A 22,376-nucleotide genomic window follows, 5' to 3' on the forward strand; every position below is an offset into this window, starting at 1 on the left:
CAATATTTTTTCTAAACAATCACGCTGTAGGAGAGTAATAAAACAGTAGTACAGTTCGAGGACAAAGTGAAGCTCAGTTGACAAGCAGCGTTCAAAATGGGCGACAAACTACATAATATTGTGAGGGCACTGTGGGTTTACCTGGTTTGTTGCCATCAAGGTGAGATTTACATGCAAGGTACTGCATTCGTTATGTGAGGGTCCTTTTTCACTACATTGATAATCCTTTTTTACCACCTTGGACCCCATGCTATGCATTAAATATGCCATTTAAAGTAAAAACCCTGGAGTTGGGCACAATGGGCTCAGCTTTAGATAACGCAATCTGTTAAACTGCTAAGGAGATTCCCAGGCTCTGCACACAGAAAAGAATAAAACGATTCCATGTTGTAACGCCAGCAGAATATATTTTGTCAAACTAACAGTTACATGATACAATCTTGATCTATCCAATCTTCCACCCATCCCCTCTAAGTTCACAGATTTTTGTGCTTAACGCTATCAATTAAAATGTCAATCACGTAAATCATAAACTGATCGATGAATACAAATCCAAGTCCTCCCCGGCAAGGTGGGCACAAACAAAAGCAGAGCAAAGATATGCATTGTTACCAGACAACCAGACTTTGAGTTTTAAAATAACATTAACGTTAATATTAAAACCAGTTCACTATCACGGTTTCACTGTCCTTATTTTTACATCAAGTGTCACAACGATAACCTCATGTACATTTTTTTCTAAACAAGCACGCTGTTGTTAGATGAATAGTTAAACACGGAAGTAATGTAGCTCGGGGACAAAGTTGAGGTCAGCAGCGTTCAAAATGGGCGACAAACTATATAATATTGTGCGGGCACTGTGGGTTTACCTGGTTTGCTGCCATCAAGGTAAGAATTACCTGAAAATATGAGTAAGATACTTTAACTGCACTAGAAACTAACCGATACTGCTGAACAAACTACTGCTGAACATCCTGGGGTGCGGTTTATTAGGTTTACTGGGAACGCTCAAGATTGTGCAACTCCTCCACAGTGTGATGGTCACTGGTCGCAAGTTAACTCGAAGTTAAACCGTCACTGTCCTTTGTCTCCAGCCAGGTAATCTTTTAAATGTGTATTGAATGGGCCCTTGTGTGTCCACCTTCCGGGGGCGAACTTGAATTTGAGTGAACCAATCAGTTTATGATTAACTGATTGGTATTTGAATTGATGAAGTTTAACGTAAAAGCTGTGAACTTAAATACTAATTAAAAGGAGAGGTTTGGATTGAAGTTTAGATATGACCATGCTTGTACCATGTAACTTTGAGTAAAGCAAAATATATACATACCTAGGGATGTTATGTGACCGTGGCGTTATGATGATCACTGAAGCCTGTTAATTTAGACAAGCTTCAGTGAAGATCGAGTTTGATTTTGACCATATTCCGTCACCGCCTCGTCGTCAGAAATATCACCAAAAAGTAAATTTCTTTCTCCTTTGCATTTGTGAAAAATTAGTTTGACTATATACCCGTCCGACGCTCCTTGTTTATCAGAAATGTCACTTAAAAGTAGAGGTTTTGCCTTCTTCAGCAGGCCCAGCTAGGTGTGGCTCAACTGAGAAGCGCACGGTCGGTGTCGACGATTGCTTCAATACTTTTCACGCCAGTTGAACGTCCATGACAAGTATTTAGCAAAAATTGAACAAATTGGTCAGACATTACGTAAGAATTTGGTGGGAGGTGGCCAGCGCACGTGGACGAGTTTATTTCATATAACATCTCTAGAGCATGATATAGGGTCACTTTATTCGGTTTTAGGGGTGTTTTAGGATGAAATGACTGTATTTTTTCTCGGTATGTATGTCAAATAATACACTGTCACCCTCTCGCGATATATGCCATGAACACCTCTCGCTGACGCTCGAGGTGTTATGGCATATATCGCTCGGGTGACAGTGTATTATCTCACACATAATCTGTTGAAATTACAACATATAGCCATCTCATTCTTCTCTGAGGGCAGAGTTTAAGACAGAGTATTGGAATCTCTGTAACAGTTTTAAGGATCGCGTTATCAAAAGAAGAGAGATCACAAAGCCCAGCCGCTGAAGGGTTATTCAGGATTTTTGGCCTTTACTGTGACAAACTTTTACTTCGAATAAATCTTGTGAATATTATGCAAGCGTGCACGTGCTTAACAAAAAAGGTCCCTTTGTGGCAAGTCCGTCCCCTTTTTCAAGGGCTACTTCGACCCTTGCCATGTATGTCACAACGCTAATTCTGATGGAAACTGGACAAAACGACACCGTCCATTTTTTAATGCCAACACTTAATATCTATCAGAATAAACAGATGTAGATAATGTGTTGTTAATTGACAAAATAATGATAGAAAATATTTTAATAAATCTTGTAATATATCGGTCAATGCTTTTGCTGGTATTGTTGTTGCAATGTTATTTTTAAAATTGTCAGAGGTGAGCAATACTGTAGTGTTGTCTGCAAAGTTGACTCCGCTACTCAGTTTTATCGAGTAAAATGCATAGAAATTAAAAAAGTATTTTTTCTACTGGATTTTAGTGTATCTGCACACTTAGTCTAGACATTTTAAAAGTGAATTTATTCAAAAAAAAAAAAAAAAAAAAAAAAAAAAATTACAGGGCATTTGTAATGCTAACACTACAAACAGGGTATTTAAATGAACTTCCTTCTAAAAAAATCTGAAAGTCGTTCTAATAAATGGTTTTCGGTGAAAAGTATTAACAACTCACAAGCAAGGGGACTTGTTGTTATACATGAATCCCGTTTTACTACATGTAAAGCTTGGTCTTAACTTTAAGATCGCCATTATAGTCTACTTTAACACAAGATAAATCATTGGCAGGCCAATGGCCTGAACTATTGGTTCTGTTTTGTATCAGGAAAGACGCGGTGAATGTTTCAGACCAATGTTTTATTTGAGTGAGCTTCTGTGCATGGGTTTATCATGAACTTATGCAGACATGATTTTTTGGTTTAACCATTTATATCGATTTGAGCTTGCAATTCTAATGTAAAACCGACATGCATACTTGATGCATAGGCCTACTCCAGCTTTCGCCAGGTGCACATAATTAATCATTATTGTTCAGTCTCATCCAAAAACGCGTTTTAATATCGAGCTCGAGGATAGGCCGTAGTATTTTGTCTAGATTTTAAACAACAAAATAATTTTCTTGTACACTGTAGTGCTTTCTTTTGACGTGACAACATCCGGACACACTAACGTTCAAGCAGGATCACAAACCACGTTGACATGTCAGTGGACAACACCAGCTGGGGTTGATCTTCTTATAGTAAACTGGAGACAGGGTTCTACAGTGATAGCAACTGCCGCAACACCTTACTTTACACCACAATATCCAGAAGCAAGTATAAGAGACCGTGTGGCACTGGGCACTCTCACCTCCGCAAGTACCAGTACATCAATAACATTAACAGGATTACAGTGTCCAGGTGATATAGCAGAGTATTCATGTGATGTTACTACGTACTACAAGACGCACTATGCACTACAAGACGATAGTGGAACAGCAAGTTTCAGTGTTGATCTATTTAGTAAGTGCAAAATAGAAACGTTTTCATTTCTAATTCCTCAAGGTTTGAAGTAAATTAAATTGGTATTGATTATCCGTTTTATAATTATTTTAAGATTTTTTTGCAAGAAAAATTACTCATGAGCGTATCGAAGTATGCTCTGTTTGATTTACATTTCATTTTTGTGAAACTTGAATGACTGAAAGTTGGTTAAAATAATTTCTACATGTATTTACAATGTATACGCCTAGGTGCTGTTCATTATGGTAAAATAATAACTTATTCTCTAGATTTCTTGGGAAATAATATCACAATCACATCCTCGTCAAGTCAGTTACAAGCAGGACAGCATGCCTCCCTGACTTGTACAGCCAATAATATCGGGCGACCACCAGGCATCATGAAGTGGTACAAACGTGATCAAGAAATCGCCACTGGATTTACTCAGCTGACAAGTATCAATAGTGATGGTTGTACCTATAATGGGCTTAGTAGTCTCAGTATTTCACCGACATCCCAGGATGATAGAGTTATGTATACATGTGTTGTTGAGCCAAACTCCACAGTGACTGGAGACTCCAGAAAGCAAGGAAGGTATACACTGGATGTACAATGTAAGGATTCAATCCCGTCTTTAAATTTGTGTTTAAACTGCAATTTTATATTTATACACATTTTGATTGTCATTTCATCTGTGTTACCCACGCAAGACTTACATTACACATTGTTTATCATCTTTCCTTTGATTTATTATTATTTGTTACATCTTTGCTAGATTTTTGTTTTGTGAAACTGTATATCTTATATTATGCGAACATTTATTTCTTTTCTGTCCACATTTTTAAATATCAATATATTGCATTTTTCAGACCCAGTGCCACAGGGGCCAACGGTGACATCATCCACTGGTACATGGACAGTTGAGCAGGGAACAACTTTTACTCTCAACTGTCAGGCAAGCGGTAATCCAAGTCCAAGCTATGTGTGGACCAGTCCAGATAATACCAACTTTACTGGCTCTCAGCTTATGCTGACACTGTCCTCTACTGGAGAATATTTGTATACTTGCTTTGCCACCAACAGTTTGACGACAACACCATTGCCAACACGTGTGACAGTGACAGTACAAGGTAGGTGCTATATATCAAAATTCAAATCATAGAATTTAGACTTCTGATGCAGAATGAAGTGACTGAGAATATTATTGAGATCACTTAAGACCCATTTCCATCGCGAGGGGGTTTCCCTGCGACGGTCGCCGAAAGGTCGCCAAAAATCGTTCATAAGGCTGTATGATTGAACATATTGGGTTTGCTTTGTCACAAGAAAGATCTTATTTCAGACCAATAGTTTATTCAACTGAATTACTATGGATTTATCCTTTAACTTTTGTGGTTCAAATTTTGGTCTTAAAACTTAATTTTTAGCCTGGTGTTTCTTTGTGAAACCCGACCGTGATTTCTAGCTTGGACCCATTTCATAGTTTCTAGTAAGCTTTCCATACCCCCGAACATAAAATAAGGCCACGAACAGCACACGTAAATCATGTTTATTAAGTTGTTACATTTTTATGATTAGTAAGAGGTGGTCAAAAACATGCCCACCTGATAGGCCTATTCACGTCCATTTATAAATTATAATTGTACGGTCGACGTCGTATCCAAGATTGCAATTGCTATTTTTATTTCAATATTGGGGGTAAGACCGTATCATTTTGTCCATATTAAAACAAACAAACAAACAAACAAAAAAATTAATTTCAGTTCTTTCGCTTGATGTGACAATATCTGGACAGACTTACGTCAGAGTAGGATCACAAACCACGTTGACATGTCAGTGGACACCACCAGCTGGAAAAAATCTTCTAAGAGTAAACTGGAGACAAGGACCTTCAATAATAGTATCTGCTATCACACCTACCTATACACCAGAGAATGGTGCGGCAAGTATAAAGGATCGTGCAACACTGGGCACTCTAACCTCCTCCAGTACCAGTACATCAATAACATTAACAGGATTACAGTGTCCAGGTGATATAGCAGAGTATTCATGTGAGGTGCAGACTACTGCAGTAGATGACAGTAGAGGAACCGCAAGTCTCAACGTGAATCTATTTGGTAAGTGTTGTATAAAATATAATTTTTTAGCATGAAAGCACGTGATAGCATAAAATAGTGTCAGACGTACATGAACGCTAAGCTTTTTGATTCCATTCATACGGTTCAAATGTCATATTTGGAAAATAACATATTTCAGTGAATGATACATGTATATTGTAGTAACAGTAAGTACTTGTACATGTAGTATGCATGATGTTTCGTTTTGTAAATTCTGAACGATAGAAAAAGTAACTACCTAAATAAATTTCGCTTCTCCAAATTAACTAGGTTTTGTAAAACGACTATTTTTTCAATAAAAATTTGACCACCAAAATGATTTATAATTGACATGATTTTGATGCCATTTAGATGGACTTGAAGGTTATTTTGGAAAAGAAGGTTTGAATGATATACATGTATTATGCATATTTCAAAATATTTTAAGAATTATGAATGTATCTGTTCGTTTGTAATAATTGACTCTTCTAACATTGAAAACCGAATGGTTTTTATCTCTCTTAAACTCGCTGCAGAGTTCCTTGGAAACAACATCACAATCAAATCCTCACCGAGTCAGCTACAAGCAGGCCAGCATGCTTCCCTGACTTGTACAGCAAGTAATATTGGGCGACCACCAGGCATCATGAAGTGGTACAAACGTGATCAAGAAATCGCCACTGGATTTACTCAGCTGACAAGTATCAATAGTGATGGTTGTACCTATAATGGGCTTAGTAGTCTCAGTATTTCACCGACATCCCAGGATGATAGAGTTATGTATAAGTGTGTTGTTGAGCCAAACTCTACAGTGACTGGAGACTCCAGAAAGGAAGGAAGGTATACACTGGATGTACAATGTAAGGATTCTATCCCGTCTTTAAATTTGTGTTTAAACTGCTATTTTATATTTATACACATTTTGATTGTCATTTCATATGCGTTACCCACGCAAGACTTACATTACACATTGTTTATCATCTTTCCTTTGATTTATTATTATTTATTACATCTTTGCTAGGTTTTTTGTTTTGTGAAACTGTGTATCTTATATTATGCGAACATTTATTTCTTTTCTGTCCACATTTTTAAATATCAATATATTGCATATTTCAGACCCAGTGCCACAGGGGCCAACGGTGACATCATCCACTGGTACATTTACAGTTGAGCAGGGAACAACTTTTACTCTCAACTGTCAGGCAAGCGGTAATCCAAGTCCAAGCTATGTGTGGACCAGTCCAGATAATACCAACACCACTGGCCCTCAGCTTGTGCTGACACTGTCCACTACTGGAACTTATGTGTATACTTGCTTTGCCACCAACAGTTTGACGACAACACCATTGCCAACACCTGTCAAAGTGACAGTACAAGGTAGGTGCTATAACAAAATTCGAAACATGGAAAAGTTGGCCACGCTGTATGAAATTTCTCCAGATTTTTGTTAGTGGTATTTGTATTTAAGGGGTTCCAAGGTATCCCTATTGCTGCTATCTCCATCTGTTGCATTGAGAGATAAAACACAAAGCAGAGCAAAGATAAGCCTTATTACCAGACATCCAGGCAAGGTCTTCCCACCCAGTCACCAAGGTCATCAGTGCTCTTCGTCCCGTGTGGGACATAAGGTCTTCCCAGTCACCAAGGTGCTCATACCTTAATCACACCATGAAATGTTCCACAATTTAAAAAAAAATGTGAAACGAGTGAAATCCACGACCCCCATGTAAGTCTAAAATTGCATGGTAACAATTGTCTAAACGGTTGCGGACAGGACATACCTTTTTTATTAAGGGAAAAGTGCTGAAATTTCCTTTCCTTTTTAAAGTGCAAATGTTATGATTTAGTGACAAACATGACTTAGTCAAAAATGGAAGGCGTTTGTTTTATTAAACTTACAGCCAGTTGATCCAATTTCTTGTTGTCCTATGCTTGACAGAGAAAATTACTACAACAACAACAACATCCACGACAACATCAAGGACAACATCAACGACACCAGTAGTAGTAGCATCGTCAGCAACTGACACACTTACAGGAGGCGAGGTTCTACATAGCTCAGGTAATTGGCTAGGCTGAATGGAAATATGTGTTTAATCTTTGACCCCAAATATAGCGGATCAAATATTTTAAAACGTATCTGGAGTACTTAGATGCAAAATGTTATTTCCGTTGTGTTGTTCAATTTGATGTTGTTTTGCGTCAATGTGCCTTTTTATTTTAAAATTTTGCATCTCTTAGGCGTGTTGGCTGGCGCAGTTGTCGCATCGGTGATAATAACACTTGTAGTCGCGGTTGCTTTATTTGTCCTGTATCATGTGAGTAGAAAAAATTTACAGTTATGTTTTTATTTCACTTTAGTCTTCTGGTAAGAAATTACATTAGTTATTGTATGGTGATTCAAAAGTTAAAGTTTCATTAATGCTATCTTTTAAAATAGGCTATATTGAAGAGAAGATAAATAAATAACAGGGTAGTGTGAACATTTTGTTATGCACTGGATGTACATTGTACATGTGTCACTGACGTTTTCCTTTTGTAGAGAGGAATTCTGCATAGATTTTGGAAGAATAGACAATCTGCAGACACAGTTGAAGTGGATGTTACGGAAGGCAACAATGAATACGCCGTGCTAGAAAGAAAACCAGATGTTAATGAGGTATATTAGATAGAATCTTAACTTTGTATTACTAAACCAAAAAAATTGAATTCATCTGGTCTTTTGCTCACTGTCCTATTGTTGGACTTCTGACTTTTATTGGATGGAGAAATACATGGGATATATTTGGGTCTTTTATTATTTGATACATGAAGTAAGCTGCCATGAAACACCTCCCGTCTTGCAAAAATATTTTACTTTTTATACACACGTTTATTTCAGCCGGATCACACTTACGCAGCACTTCATGAACAAGGAAGGATGACGTCATTCAATACTCCACCAAGAAAATGAGGAGAAGTGCGCAGGACAGTAAACGAACGCAACATCCACATGATCTTCACTGGGCCAAAGAACGTCAATTCCTCCGCCGGACAACGAACAGAATTTGAAAGAAAAATAATTTGTCAGATTTCAAAATGCTGATGGTAACAGCTGACATTTAAACGTTGTCCAATCTGTCAAAACTACCAAACTAACAATAGATTGCCAGCTATCACACGCCAGTATTTTGATATTGATTTTGTCGAAAAGTAGAGCTGTTTATACAAGCTGAAACTTAAAATTGTCCTGGTCCGACGTCTATTCAGTCAAAATAATTTCAAAGTCTGTCTGTTCATAATTTGTGTGAGATAGAAATTGTATTTTTTTTTAATTAGTATGTGGTAAAACAGCTGTAGGTATTACCACTCACATTTAAGCGCATAAATACTCGCTTTCGCTTTCATGTTGTTATTTCATGATATTACTGAGGTTATATTAAACAAAAATAGTCCCAAGTAAACTACGGTGAAAAGGGCACAATGAGAGGGCACAGCCTCTGTGATGTTGTGAAGCTTAAACTTTTGACAGAATTTTAAAAAGCTTGTATAGGCAGTATTATCATTATAGATGGCATCGCAGTGCCCTCACGGGAACTTGCAGTGATCATGTTAATGGACTGGTTGAACTTGTTGGTTTCTTTTCCTTCCATCTTTGCTTGTTTTAGGGAGGGGGGGGCATAACAATAGTTAAGATGCTTAAAATTTAGTGGAGTTCAAATTTCTTATTCTGAATGAATGAAAAACTGTAGTGGGCTGTACCAACAAAGCATCGATCGCACGGAAGGCAGCTGCATTGAGGCTGAATAGAAAGGGTTCCGAACGATCACTTTTCAACCGATAAACTGATATTTTTCCTACATGACCTACACGGCAAGTGTATTTTAGGCTTTTCCTGCTATCTACAGGTAGCATCTCAGTTGATTCAATGATCCAGAAATAAAACTTGGCATGAATCTCTTCTATCTGTCAGATTTGTGTTTACTCCATCTAAACTTATGTCCTTATCTTTGGTAAGGACATTTCTTGTATATCCTGACAATGAAGTCCTGCTTTTCATAATAAATGCTTATATCTTGGGAAAGAAGCTGGACTTTATAAGCTTCGCAATAAATATGTATTTCTTCGCAGATGTCCTGTGCTTTTAAGGGTTTTAAGAAGTTCAGCAGTGAGAAAACGATAATGAAGAATGGCCACATCAAGTTCGAGAAATGCAAATATCTACGATTCGCAACAAAGTGAAATATTTATTTGTAAAGTATTTTTTCGTGCTGTTTAAAAGACAAGTTCACAGAAATTAGCACATTTTTTATTTTCAAGCAATATAACACACTTTCAAATGGTCCGTTTTTCTCGTAGTGACTAAGTGAAATTTTAGCACAAAATTTAGTCCAATACTTGGTTGTGAATTACAATCTGGTGCCAGCAATATTGGTTTTAATATTGGTTTAGGAGACACGTGCCCTAAATTACGTTCCATTTAACATTGCTAATTCTTCTATGATATTTCTTCTCTTTAAAGTTTTTTCGTCAAATTGCACATCAAACAGATAAAAAACATGAAAGGAAACGTACATCTCGTCAAATGACTTCACAGTGAGTATGGCTGAGGGAATTTCTTGTGACGATATCTAACTTTGTTTTAGGTTTTCTCGGATTCTTTCTAGTACAGCAAATTAAAAACCGGACTGGTGTTATATACAAGGGGATATACAAATCGACTTTTTAAAATATGCCAATTTGTGGGAAATCAAAAATTCACAAACGAAGACATAACTTTGTGAAAAACATCCATCCCAGCTGATTTGCGAACTTGATGTGTATTGTGAGTTTGAGAACATTTACGTTGATATCAACACAGTTCTATTTCACTGTCCTAAATTACCTTCACCAAAAGTCACAAAGATAAGCTCAGTGTGATACTTGACCTCCTCATGTCAAACCTTGTCGAAGTTTTCTGAACAAGCACGCTGTTGTTATTTAACTGGGTAAACACGGAAGTAATTCAGCTCGGGGACAAAGTTGAGGTCAGCAGCGTTCAAAATGGGCGACAAACTGCGGGCACTGTGGGTTTACCTGGTTTGCTGCCACCAGGGTAAGATTTACATGGGATTTATGAGTTAGATAAGTTAGCTGCACTAAAAACACTACTGGAAGCAAACAGAAGCTACTTATGCCAAGTATTCCAAGGTGCAGTTTACACAGAGATACAGCTGCGAAGACTATCGAGATCATTTGGAGACCTCTTTCCAGCTCCTAATCAATTGAGGACCACTTTCTAGTGAGAAGGGGACTACCCACGACGTACACTGGACTCTCTCTGAGAGTCGTGTGGTAGGAATGGAAGTCCGGGCTCCCATATGATCAGTATAGTATAGGTTACGGTTAGTCGGTGTATTAGAGTAAGTATATGGGACGGGTGTTACTTGTACAATATAATGGTGAACGGACTGCGATACCTAGCGGACAACCATTCCTGCCACAACGGTCGCATCCGAGATTGCGTTTGCTATTTTTTCTTAATATCGGGTAGATCGTGTTGATTTGTTGATGTTTCAAAATATAAAATAAATTCTCTTTCAGTTCTTACGTTTGACGTGACAAAATCTGGACAGACGTATATCAGAGCAGGATCACAGACCACGTTGACATGTCAGTGGACACCACCAGCTGGAATTGGTCCTTTGAGAGTAAACTGGAGACAAGGTTCTACAATAATAGCAACTGCTGTCTTACCCAGCTTTACACCACAGTATCCTGACACAAGTGTAAAGGACCGTGTAACACTGGGCACTCTAACCTCTACAAGTACCAGTACATCAATAACATTAACAAGATTACAGTGTCCAAATGATATAGCTGTGTATACCTGTGATATCACAACTGATGCACTACAAGACGACAGTGGAACAGCAAGTTTCAACGTTAATCTATTTTGTAAGTGTTATGTAAAATATATCACGTTTACATGTATAATTATTTAGCGTGATCACATGTGATACTCCGGTAGCATAAAATAATGTCAGCCGTACATGAACGATAAGCTTTTTGATTCCATTTATACGGTTTTAATATCATATTTGGAAAATAAGTTAACATATTTCAGTGAATGATTCATGTATATTGTAGTAACGGGATGTAGAATGCTTGATGTTTTGTTTCGTAAATTCAGAACGATTGGTAAAGTGCCTTTTGAAAGTAAGTAACTTAATTTATTTTGCTATTCCAAATTAACAAGGTTTTGTAAAACGATTTTTTTTCTAAAGTTTTCATTGGAAACGACATCGTGATCATATCCTCACCAAGTCAGCTGCAAGCAGGACAGCATGCTTCCCTGACTTGTACAGCCAGTAATATTGGGCGACCACCAGGCATCATGAAGTGGCAAAGAGACTCTCAAGAAATCAGCACTGGATTTACTCAGCAGACAAGTATCAATAGTGATAATTGTACCTATGATGGAGTTAGTATTCTGAGTATTACACCGACATCCCAGGATAATGGAGTTATTTATAAGTGTGTTGTTGACCCAGATGCTACAGTGATTGGAGACTCCAGAAAGGAAGGAAGGTATACACTGGATGTACAATGTTAGTATTCCGCTGTGTCTTAAGATTTGTCTCTATACTGTTATTGTAAGAAATATATATATAATTTTTGATTGTTATTTCCTCTGCGTTATCCACAAAGGACTTGCATTACACATTGTTTATCATCTTTCGTTTGATTTATTATTATTTGTAATATTTTCGCTGTCTCCTTAGATTTTCGTTTTGTAAAACACTTAATTCTTTTAATATTTCTGTCCACATTTTTTAATTTTATTTATCAATGTGTTGCATATTTCAGACCCAGTGCCACAGGTGCCAAGGGTGACATCATCCACTGGTACATTTACAGTTGAGCAGGGAACAACTTTTACTCTCAACTGTCAGGCAAGCGGCAATCCAAGTCCAAGCTATGTGTGGACCAGTCCGGATAATACCAACTCTACTGGCTCTCAGCTTGTGCTGACACTGTCCAATACTGGACCTTATGTGTATACTTGCTTTGCCACCAACAGTTTGACAACATCGCCATTGCCAACAGCTGTCACAGTGACAGTACAAGGTAGGTGCTATATCAAAATTCAAACCATGGAAAAGTTGGTCACCCTTTATGAAATATCTCCAGGTTTTTGTTATTGGTATTTGTGTTTAAGAAGGGATTCGTTAAAAAACAGAGTTCCAGGGGACCCCTAGTGCTGCTGTCTCCATCTGTTGCATTGAGAGATAAAACTCAAAGCAGAACAAAGCAGAACAAAGATAAGCGTTATTACCAGACATCCAGGCAAGGTCTTCGCAGTCACCAAGGTGCTCATACCTTTATCACGCCGTGAAATGTTCCATAACTAAAAAAAATCTGCCACGAGTGAAATCCACGGCCCCCATGTAAGTCTAGAAATTTACGTTTTGAGCATGGTAACAATTGTCTGAACGGTTGCGGTTGTTTCCTCTCATTTTTAAATTGCAAATGTGATGATTTAGTGACTAACATGACTTAGTAAAAATGGAAGCCGTTTGTTTTATTAAACTTACAACCAATTGATCCAATTTCTTATTGTCCTATGCTTTATAGAGAAAACTACTACATCAACAACAACATCCACGACAACATCAACGACAACATCAACGACACCAGTAGCAGTAGCATCATCAACAGACACACTTACATGTACAGGAGGCAAGGGTCTACATAGCACAGGTAATAGGTTGGGCTGAAAAGAGATATGTGTTTAATCTTTGACCCAAAATACAATGGATCAAATGTTTTAAAACGTATTTGGAGTACTTTGATGCAAAATGTCCTTTTTGTTGTGTTGTTCAATTTGGTGCTGTTTTGCGCCAATGTGTCTTTTTATTTCAAGATTTTGTATCTCTAAGGCGTGTTGGTTGGCGCAGTTGTGGCAGCAGTGGTGATAACATTTGGGGTCGCGGTTGCTTTATTCGTCCTGTATCATGTGAGTAAAAAAATGTACAGTTACATTTTTATTCCACTTTAGTTTTCTGGTAAGAAAATACATGAGTTATTTCATGATGGTGCAAAAGTTATTAAGATTTATTGACACGATCGTATAAAATATATTCAAGAGAAGATACATAACTAAAGCAAAAGTTTTTCAGACTTGTGTGAACATTTTGTTATGCAATAGATGTATCATTGACATTTTTCGTTTGTAGAGGAGCATGGTGCATAGATTTCGGAAGAATAGACAATCTGCTGACACTGTTGAAGTGGAAGTTACGGAAGGCAACAATGAATACGCCGTGCTAGAAAGAAAACCAGATGTTAATGAGGTATATTAGATAGAATCTTAACTTTGTATTACTAAACCAAAAAAATTGAATTCATCTGGTCTTTTGCTCACTGTCCTATTGTTGGACTCCTGACTTTTATTGGATGGAGAAATACATGTGATATATGTGGGTCTTTTATTATTTGACAGTAAGCTGCCATGAAACACCTTGCGTCTTGCAAAAATATTTCATTTTTTATCCACACGTTTATTTCAGCCGGATCACACTTACGCAGCACTTCAAGGAAAGATGGCGTCATTCAATACACCACCAAGAAAATAACTAGGAGAAGTTCCCAGGACAGTAAACGAACGCAACATCTACATCATCTTCACTGGACCGAAGAACGTCAATTCCTCGACTGGACAACGAACAGAATTAGAAAGAAAACTAATGTGTTAGATTTCAAAACGCTGATGTTAACAGCTGACATTAAAACGGGTTCCAGTCTGTCCAAACCTCCAAGCTAACAATTCAACGAAAGAACAGCGTATTTTGATAGTGATTTTGTCGAAAACTGGAACTGTTTATTTGAGCTCAAACGCCAAAAGAGTCCTGGTCCGACCAATGTTCAGTCAAAATTATTTCGGAGGCTGCCTGTTCTTAATTTGTGTGAGAAGAAATTATATTTACGGCAAACGGCTGTAGGTATTATCACTCACATTTTAAGTTTATTAACATTCGCTTTCGCTTTCATATTATTTATTTCATGATATTACCGAGGGTTATATTAAACAAGGACAGTGTCGAGTGTACTACGGAGAAAAGGACACAGTGAAAGATACACGGCCTCCGTAGCCTCAATGATTTTGGCAAGCTTAAACTTTTTAAAATCGTAAACTCGTAGGCCGTATTATTATGATAGATGACATTGCACAGTTCCCGTGAGGGCATGATCGAGATACGGGGCCATGGAATCGAGACACTTTTGCACGTGCGCAAGCGTCTCGATTCCATGGCCCCGTTTCTCGAAATAGAATCGGTTATGGAATCGAGACACTTGCGCACGTGCGCAACATAGCGAACCTTTCGAGATACGGAGCCCTGCTTTTGTCAATAAATGTTTTTTCTATCTTTTGGGCAATAAGCTGAAGGACTTTATTTACTTGGCAATTAATATGTATTTCTTTGGACATGTCCTGTGCTTTTAAAATTGAGCAGTGATAAAACGATAATGAAGAATGACCACATCAAGTTCGAGAAATGCAAATATCTACGGTTCCCAACCAAGTAACAACATGTATCTGTAAAGTTTTTTTCGTGCTGTTGGTGGACAGAGCATTAAATTTGTGCAATTTCGACAATCAAGCGATATATTACACTTTCACATGGCCCGTTTTTCTGGTAGTAACTAAGTTAACATTTAGCACAAAATTAAGACTTGGTTGTGAATTACGACCTAGTGCCAGGAATTGGTTTTAATTTTGGTATAGGAGATACGTGCCCTAAATCACGTTCCATTTAACATTGCTTATTCTTCTATTATATATGTTCTCTTTAAAGATTTTTTTAGCCAAAATTGCACATCAATGAAAAATAGATAAAAACCATGAAAGGAAACGCACATCTCGTCAAATGAATTCATAGGAAGTATGGCTGAGGGAATTTCTTGTGATGATATCAAACTTTGGTTTAGGCTCTCTCAGATGCTTTCTAGTACAGCAAATTAAAAACCGGACTGGTGTAAATATCCAAGGGGATACAAACCGACGTTTTATAATAGGTCACCTTGTGGAAAAGCAAAAATTCACAAACAAAGACATAACCCTGTAAAAAAATATCCACTCCAGCTGATTTTCGGGCTTGAGGTGTATTGTGAGTCTGAGAATAACACAGTCCTAAACTACCTTCACCAAAAGTCACAACGATAAGCTCAGTGTGACAGTTGACCTAATGTCAAACTTAATCAATGTTTTCTAAACAGTCACGCTGTCGTTAGGTGAGTGATAAAACACGGAATTAGTACAGTTTGAGGACAAAGTGAAGCTCAGTTGACACGAAGCGTTCAAAATGGGCGACAAACTATATAATATTGCGAGAGTACTGTTGGCATACCTGGTTTCAGGGCCGTAGCCTCCGGGGGGGCAGGGGGGGCAGCTGCCCCCCCTGGGATTTTAGGTGTAAAAGAAATAATCGCAAATGCAAAATGAGCCCACAATTTCTGACTTCTGATTGAGCAATAAATAATAGTTAAAATGCACCAGAATGCAGTATTATACATACAGTTTTTAAAATTTTTCCACACCGTGGGAGGGGGGCAACCCCTCCCACCCCCCCCCCCCCTCAGGGGCATCGCCCCCTCGTATCCGCTTACTGCCCCCCCTGGCATTTTGCTCAGGCTACGGCCCTGGGTTTGCTGCCACCAAGGTAAGATTTACGTGGAATTTATGGGTTAGATACAGTATCTGGAAAACAGAGGCTACTTATGCCAAATATTCCACTGTGCAGTTTTCGCAGAATGCGATTCCTAGCGGACAACCATTCCTGTCACAACGGTCAAATCCAATATCGCGTTTGCTATTTTTTCTTAACCCTCATCCACAAGGAAATGGAACCCTACGTAAACCCTGAAACCGGGCCTCGGAGGCCCGGTGTACCATGAAAATCTGACTCCCCTAAAATGTGACTCCCCAGTCAGATTTTCATTATGAAAATGCGACTCCCCAGTCAGATTTTCATAAAGAAAATCTGACTCCCCCTATGAAATATTGACTCCCCCCCCCCCCCCCAAAAAAAAAAAAAACATTCATAAATCTCATTTAATTTGAGTAAATGACAATGATCTTGTAGTATGCATAATGGAGGACACATTGGCACTTTTTGTAAGTGTGAAGGTGAAAATTTTCATGAAAAAATAAAAAATTAAAGATTTTTAATTTACCACCCAAGGACTCCCCTATGAAAAAGCTATTTATTTGACATTTGATGACCATTTCAACATCTTTCCTTTTAGGAAACTTTATGAAGTTTATATTGGAAGTACGTGAAAGTTTGATGGTAAAAAATTGTGTGAAAAAAAAAACACATGAAAAATGAGAAAAATTAAAGATTTATATTCTAACACCCAATGATTCCCCTATGAAAAAGCTATTTACCCTGTATGTGTATACTTGCTTTGCCACCAACAGTTTGACGATAACACCATTGTCAACATATGTCACAGTGACAGTACAAGGTAGGCGGTGCATAACATATATACATATATAATCAATTTTTGAATTAAAATAGACGGAGAAAATCTTCAAATCAGCCTTCTTTCATCAGAACTTTACCTTGTGATACATGTGTTTTTTCCACCACATTTTAATGTAACAATGATGTGAAAATCAGTTCATAACATCCACTGCATTTGACGAAAAATATTTTAAAAAGAAACAATTTTAACACTTTATTTAACTAAAAAAGAAAAAAGATAAGGAAGAATGAAAGTAAGAAGAAAGAAAAAATAAAGAAATTAATCAAGAGGGATACATTGTGAATTGCAGTTTATTACCAAGGTATACCGCATCCAAAACCATTTAGAAAATTCCAATAAAAATTGTCACGACTAAAATACACTAGTCCCCATCCAAGTCTAGAAATTCAGAATTCAGAAAAGGTTTGTGCATGGTATCGATTCTTTGAACGGTTGTCGACAGGAACTAGGTACGTTTTTGATTAAAGGAAAAGTGCTGAAATTCCCTTCCTTTCAACGTGCAGATGTAATGACCTAATGACTGAAATGATTTAGTCAAAATGGAAGCCGTTTGTTTTATAAAACATAGCCAATTGATCCAATTTCTTGTTGCCCCATGCTCGATAGAGAAATCATCCACATCATCATCAACAACAACATCCACGACAACATCAACGAAAACAGTACATGTTGCAGTCGGAGCAGGCAAACTTAAAGGAGGGGAGGCTCATTATAGTCCAGAAGATGTAGGTATGTGTTTAAACATTGCCCATGATACAATGGGTACAATTTTAAATACTTAAGGTGCTGTATTTTTTTCTTGTTTTGAATTAAATCTAACTTTGTTTTGCTTTAATAGACCTTGGTGTTTTTGTAAGTCACTAATTTCTGTTGTTTATTCTTGTGCATCCTCTAGGTGTGATAGTTGGGACAGTTGTCGCAGAAGTGATAACATTACTTGGAGCCGCGGCTGTTTTATTTGTCTTGTTTCGTGTGAGTAGAAAAAAATTATAACAGTCATATATTTTAATGAAACTTTTCAGTTACTTATAAGTACCCTGGTTAGAAAAAAATCATAAGTTATTATATTGTAATGAGAAAGTCAAACCTTGGACATAATATCGTTATTAATACTTTTCCTTTTGTAGAGAGGCATTCTGCATAGATTTTGGAAGAAAAGACAATCTGGTGATACAGTTGACGTGGATGTTACGGAAAGCAACAACGAATACGCCTTGCTAGACATAAAAGAAGTTAAAAGTAAGGTAATGATGCCAACCAGGTAGTTAATAGAGGCTGCTTCTTGTTTTCATTAGACAGAGGCTTATGGTTCGTACAGTGTATATACGGTTCTTTTGGGACATTTCACTATAGAAGAAATAAGAAGCTCATAAAATCTTACAGATCTGAGAATACAGAAAAAAAATTTTAACTACAAATTCCTGACATGCTCATATCTTATTGTGCAGGCAAAAATTCATTCATCTGCTGCTTTGCTCACTGCCATATTCATCTCAGCAGGAAGACACTTACACAGAACTCCGAGGAAAGATGACATCATTGGACATACCGCCAGGAGAGATAAGACTGGACGAGAAGATTGGAGAAGGACGTTTTTGGGAGGTTTGGAAGGGAGAGGCAATTATTAGAAAGAAGGCACGCACGGTGGCCGTCAAACGTGTCAAAGGTTAGGTCTGAATTGAGTTCGAGTTGTTCTTAATCTTTCATTTAACGCAAATTAGATGTTTTCATTTTACTAAGGCTACATTTTCTTTGAATCACAGCCTACTGGAGACCTTCATGCACTTGTGTAGATTTAAATTGGATCAACTGAATATTTTTGTTCTTCTATTTGTAAGACTGTAGATGTTAATTGAAGGATTTCTAGGCTATAGTTATGGATTTTTGTGAATGTTGGTGCTTTATACTTTGATTATTACTATTTATTTCAAAGTCCATGTATTGTTCTCTATTCCAGACCAATCCTCAGAGAAAGATGAACTCGTTTCAAGCTTTGAGAAGGAAATACAGACAATGAAAACACTTTCTCCTCACCCACACGTTGTGATGTTTTATGGATCTTCTCAACAGAATGGTTGGTATTGAAAACGAGAGATAGGGAGAGAGTTTTCCATTTTCTTTGCCATTCTAGTTATGACAATTCCACATAAAGCAAAAACAAACAGTTTTGCTCTTTATTTTAAAATGCCTAATGTCTGTATTTCCAGATCTATCCTAGAAATCGCAAGCAGTACGTACAGCGGTACAAAAACATATCATTTGTAACTATAGAAATTCTTTAACACTAGGTGCCTCACTCATGGTCCTAGAATTTATGTCCAATGGGAATCTGAAGCAGCTGTTAAGGAACAGTCGTGGCACTGGTGAATACTCTAACCTTCATGGCCTCAGCAACACGCTGACGTCACAACAACTGATGACGTTTGCCTTCCAAGTGGCAAGCGGGATGACATACGTGGCAAAACATAAGGTAAATGTAATGAGAAATTTTACATTAAAACCTCAAGTTGTCGAAATTGTTTAGAAAATTTGAAGTTTTCTTTAGTTGAAGAGGATTTATCTCCTATCAAGATCACTTGGCAAATCATAAGGTAACAGTTATGAGAAATTGTACATGAAAACGTTAAGTTCTCGGAATTATTTGGAAAATTTGAATTTTTACTCAGTTGAAGAGGATTTATCTCCTATCATCATCACTTGTGCGATGGTCCAAATTTTCCTTGTAAATTAAAAACAAATTTTAAAATCCAGGGACTTGCTAAAGTCGTCCAAGTTATCATGTTCAGCTTTAAATTCAACATTGCAAATGAAAATAAAACATTTTTGATTAAATATATGATTGTTGCATTGGAATTTGGTAACATTCTTAATTGAAGTTAGGGTAAATGTATGGTACGGATTGTGCCCCATGCCTCTACAAAGGAATTGGATTATCCGTTTCCTGATTAAACTGTTTGCATTGTTCCCCATGTAATGACGTCATTAAATCTACTGACCAGTTACTCCATCGTGACCTTGCCACCAGGACCGTGTTGTTAGATGACCAGCTGACCTGTAAGATATCGGACTTTGGACTGTCCAAGGACATCAGCCAGAGCAGGGTACATGAGTACAATGCAATGGTAAACATCATAATACTTGCTTGCTTGTAAAAATTGAATATCTTGTGCTTGTTTACATGCATACGCACGTAATTGTACCAATTCATTAATTGAAACCAGTGGTGAAATAAGGTGGGGACCCATCCCCCCATCACCGTTTTCAAAATACGGTACACGTGGGTATATAAGGGACTATTTGCCAAAAATTATAGGGACTTTAGAAAACGCACCGAATTGGCAGTGATCTGAATGCTTATTTGATGCCATAAACCAAATAATTTGAAAATGTTTATGCTTTTTATTAGTGAAGTGGATAAATATATATTTTTCAACGGAATTGACAAAACGATCTTACACATTTTTTTAAATTAGCAGGATGATCCCAAAATTCTTTAGCTTGTGTCATATTTTGATGTTACAATCACTTTACATACTCAGGCATGCTCTTCTTTATTCATGTTCACTTCACTTAAAGAATGGGCAAGGTTTACTACAGAGACAAAACTGTTTCCTTGTTTTATTATTTTGCCATGCTGATAGATAATGTATACTTGCTGTACTCTTTGGGCTAGGGTCTTCTTCCAGTCCGCTGGATGGCGCCAGAGTCGCTGATGGACAATTTGTACACAACAAAGAGTGATGTTTGGTCCTTTGGTGTTCTCTTGTGGGAAATTGTTACCCTGGGTACGTACATATCAGATACTATATTACTGTAGAAAGAGATTCAACATTTCGTCGTGTTTTTGTAGACTCCTCATTTCACCCACAAAAAATAACAATATATAACATATTGAGATTTAAATACAATGGTAATCATTTCCATAAACTCTGTGTGTTTTATTCAGGGTGTCTTCCTTATCCTGGTATCCCGGGAGCAGATCTGGCACGGATGTTACACAGTGGATATCGTATGGGGAAACCAGACCACTGTACACAACAAGTGTGAGTGTCATCTTCTGGCTTCTGGTTTCTTATTTCCATTAATTCGACAATGTCAGTATTTTACAGCTCGTTTTGTAGAACCAATAACTGAAATATATGTTTTGCTAAATTAAACAAATTATGAAGATAAATTGTATTTTAAATATTATGCCTTTCAACAAACACAGAATAGTCTTTTTTTGTGTCAGAATGCTTTTTGCTTTCAACCATGATGAGATTTTGTTGCACATGATCATGAAACAAGTGTTATTTCAACTGAATACCGACAAAAGATATTATGAACCGATGAATACATTTTAGGTACGTCATAATGCAGAAATGTTGGCAGGCAGAACTATGTGATCGTCCCAGTTTTGAAGACCTTGAACAAATCTTGCAGCCTCTGGCAGCCAGTGAAGAGTTATATGTAGATATATCAGACTTCAGAGAGGACGTGTATGTCAACACTGCGGAGATTGGACAGGGTGAAAAATGTTGAACTACTGACTATGTCAAGTTTTTTTTTTTGTACAATATGTATATGCTCAACGACAAACTTATTTGGTAGATTGTTTGTTTGTTTGTGTATTTATTTATTTATTTATTTTTTTTTGGGGGGGGGGGGAGCACTAATTCAAAAACACCAGAATTGGATTTAATTCAAATGTTATTTATTACCATTGGTGAGAGTTTTCCTGGGAGAAAACACCGCGAAGTCATTCGCCAAGCCAAGCAAGTACCACTATGACGTAACAAGTCTACTGGTACACATCAGTGCATTTTAGTTTCAAAGACTTTGGCTTATTTCACTTATGTGCTTCTTTGGCGTCCACCCTAGTTAAACATGCAGATATGTTAATAGATGCACAATTTTTTTGAATTATTGAAGAATAAACCACTTTATAGATCTGCATTTTTTAAAATGATTGTTTTGATATTCATTGCAACACTTAACGCTACGAGGCGAGTTTGAAAAGTATTCAAGGGACCTTCTCGCTTCCCATGCCTTTTTAAAGAAAGAAACTGTTAGAATTTATGTTTAAAAAGTATGATGATCTGAATAAAAAAATATCACTAAAACTAATGATAGTTGATTATTTTATGATATTTTTTGTATTTGAAGGTTCTGATCCAAAATTTTGCATGCATATAAAACACTAAAAGACAACAAGGTATGCATGCCTCGTCA

The 22,376-nt window shown here is 37.2% G+C and overlaps 3 protein-coding genes across 3 annotated transcripts; all 3 read left to right on the forward strand.

Moving 5' to 3' along the window:
* Nucleotides 1-794: 794 nt before the first annotated feature.
* LOC106177295 (tyrosine kinase receptor Cad96Ca-like) lies at nt 795-21,212 on the forward strand. The gene is made up of 10 exons (XM_087017543.1): nt 795-888; nt 17,772-17,894; nt 18,061-18,137; nt 18,293-18,409; nt 18,666-18,831; nt 19,123-19,239; nt 19,454-19,635; nt 20,165-20,287; nt 20,839-20,950; nt 21,112-21,212. The coding sequence occupies exons 1-10, from the start codon at nt 825-827 to the stop codon at nt 21,210-21,212; spliced, it is 1,182 nt and encodes a 393-aa protein (XP_086873669.1). The 5' UTR covers nt 795-824.
* LOC147760639 (uncharacterized) lies at nt 3,530-4,720 on the forward strand. Its single transcript, XM_087017032.1, has 3 exons — nt 3,530-3,579; nt 3,849-4,172; nt 4,428-4,720. Exons 2-3 carry the CDS (start codon nt 3,959-3,961, stop codon nt 4,718-4,720), a joined length of 507 nt encoding a protein of 168 aa, XP_086873158.1. The 5' UTR covers nt 3,530-3,579; nt 3,849-3,958.
* Nucleotides 10,377-15,277, forward strand: LOC106177310 (uncharacterized). The gene is made up of 8 exons (XM_087017033.1): nt 10,377-10,728; nt 11,217-11,570; nt 11,900-12,223; nt 12,483-12,743; nt 13,251-13,376; nt 13,556-13,632; nt 13,853-13,969; nt 14,186-15,277. Exons 1-8 carry the CDS (start codon nt 10,677-10,679, stop codon nt 14,249-14,251), a joined length of 1,377 nt encoding a protein of 458 aa, XP_086873159.1. The 5' UTR covers nt 10,377-10,676; the 3' UTR covers nt 14,252-15,277.
* Nucleotides 21,213-22,376: the final 1,164 nt, after the last annotated feature.

Source organism: Lingula anatina, chromosome 7 (genome assembly GCF_051362555.1).
Source record: "Lingula anatina isolate TDL-2025a chromosome 7, LinAna3.0, whole genome shotgun sequence".
NCBI classification, from domain to species: domain Eukaryota; kingdom Metazoa; phylum Brachiopoda; class Lingulata; order Lingulida; family Lingulidae; genus Lingula; species Lingula anatina.